The 2500-nt window shown below is 27.6% G+C and overlaps 1 protein-coding gene across 1 annotated transcript in view; it reads left to right on the top strand.

The window, feature by feature from the left end:
- Positions 1-2500, top strand: part of LOC137626112 (polycystin-1-like) — a 195669-nt gene that overhangs the window by 20119 nt on the left and 173050 nt on the right. The window contains exons 17-18 of the mRNA XM_068357188.1: positions 767-978; positions 2040-2190. Coding sequence (XP_068213289.1) covers positions 767-978; positions 2040-2190 — 363 coding nt within the window. The remainder of the gene's footprint in view (positions 1-766; positions 979-2039; positions 2191-2500) is intronic.

The following is a 2500-nucleotide window of genomic DNA, read 5'->3' as shown; positions in this document are numbered from 1 at the left end:
TAGATATAGTTTTTTTGGCGTCTTGGTACTTTCTTTTTTTTCAATTCTAAGGAAGTATGTTTATTTTTTGTTTTTACGTGTATTAATTTTTTTTTCTTGAGGGAGTTTTGGTATATTTTTTACATTAACATGCATAAATATATGACCCTATAACTAACATATTTGTATAATACTCCCACAAAGCATATATATATATATATATAAATATATATATATATATATATATATATATATATATATATATATATATATATATATATATTATATATATATAATATATATAATATATATATAATATATATATAACATATAATATATATATATAATATATATAATATATATAAATATATATATATATATATATATATATATATAACATATAATATATATATATAATATATATATATAATAAATATATACATATATATACATATATATATATATATATATATATATATATATAATATATATATATATATATATATATATATTATATATTATATATATAATACATATATATGTATTATATTTATAATATATATATATATATATATATATATATATATATATATATAGATATATATATATATATATATATATATATATATATACACATACATATTTGACCCCCTATATCCCACACAAATATACGCACATCTTGACCCCTAATACAATCTACTTCATAAAAAAAAAAAAAAAAAAAAACTCAAGTAACTTTTCACTGGTTAGGGTCTTAGCATTAATGCATTTTTAAATCATTACACAGAAGCTCTTTTTGAGCTCACCGATGCCAGCGAAGCTCCCTTCCCCGAGAACGCCACTTTTGAGATATCTTGGGGAGATGGCACCACGACCAAGCTGGAAAGTTTGACCAACATTGAGGATCAAACCTTTTCGCATCAGTACCTTAAAGGCGGGATATACACCGTTACTGCCCGGGTTAAGAATTTAGTCTCGGAGAGCGACGTGTCTTGCCAGGTAACCAAATGTTTTTTGAAAGATTTAGTTCATTTTCCTTTATAAGTTTCTAAGTTGTACTCTATTGAGGGGATGCTTTAGGGCAGGGTTTTGTCACATGCATGGGTAGGCAGAAAAAGTTTTTGACTTTGTCAAAACTTCAGCAGAAATGAAAGCCCATCATACACAAAACTTCAGCGGAAATGAAAGCCCTTAATAGACAAAACTTCAGCAGTAACGAAAGCCCTTCATAAACAAAACTTCAGCAGAAATTAAAGCCTTTCATAGACACGAAATAGAGGATTCTTATGTTAGAATATTTGAAGATATCATTACGAGAAGTACAGAAATCCTAAAATTACAAAACGATAGTGAAAAATTCCCAGCTAGTGATATTATGCGATTGCAATTTCTTTTTTGTTTCGTGGAAAGGATTATAAATTTAAATCTCAATGATGATATTTTGGATTTGCTATGAGGGGGCATCTTTTACTGGGTAACTAAACCGTCACACAATGTGAATGGAGATGCAAAATTGCCACAAAATATGTACCCATATCTATAATCATGTTTGGATGGTCTTAATATCTCTTAATGAACAATATTCAGGGGGAATGGAATTAGCTACTATCATGTAAAAGCACAATTTCTAAATTTAGATGGAATTAGGATATTGATTCTTGCATAACAAAGACGGGTGATAATATATATGAATAAAATATATACCTCGCCAGTTGATAGTAGTTATATACTTCAGAAGCCGATTCCAGTTGTCAACATGTTCTTGACGAGGTAGATTCTATATAGTTACTGAATACTGGAAGATATAATAATTTGTCAACTATAGAAAAAGAAGATTGTAAAACCAACTCTAAAATTAATAATCTGAAAAAAAAAAACGCACTGAATTTAACATGTTCTTGACAAGGTATATTCTATCCAGTAATGAATATAATAATTTCACAAGTATAGAAATAGGAGATTGTAAAACCAATTCTATAATTAAGAATCTACAGAATAAAAACGCACTGAATTTAACATGTTGATTAACCTTGAATTTTAACATATTCTCATATCCTTAGGTCACCATCATTGAAGCGATCAGGGACTTCTCAGTAACGCCGTATTACTTTCCAACGCTGGCTTCCACCACTGCTCGCCCTGGCTACGGTTTAAATGGCACTTTATTTCCTCTGGATAAAAACACGAGTTTCTTCCCACTGATGTCTCAAGGTGATTGGGTTGGTAATTGTTACTTTCGAGAGAAAAGAGAATCACTTTGAAAATGTAATCATTTTTACTTTCTAACCCCCACCCCCAAAATGATAATACTTAATCATGACTTTAAATCTATAATTTCCGTATGTAATATATATGGAGGTTAATAATTGATAATAGTGAAAATATAAATCTAGACATAACTTCGTAGCTAATTCTAAATGAGAAATAATTATTATTTTTGGATCAGCACGCCTTTTTTTTTTTTAGAATAAGTAAATTTTACCTTATCTGGTAAAATTCATTATAAAAATTCTCAATAATT

The sequence above is a fragment of the Palaemon carinicauda genome, chromosome 33 (genome assembly GCF_036898095.1).
Source record: "Palaemon carinicauda isolate YSFRI2023 chromosome 33, ASM3689809v2, whole genome shotgun sequence".
Lineage (NCBI taxonomy): Eukaryota > Metazoa > Arthropoda > Malacostraca > Decapoda > Palaemonidae > Palaemon > Palaemon carinicauda.
The sequence above is the reverse complement of the archived record's forward strand: the minus strand, read 5'-3'. Positions and strand labels throughout refer to the sequence as shown.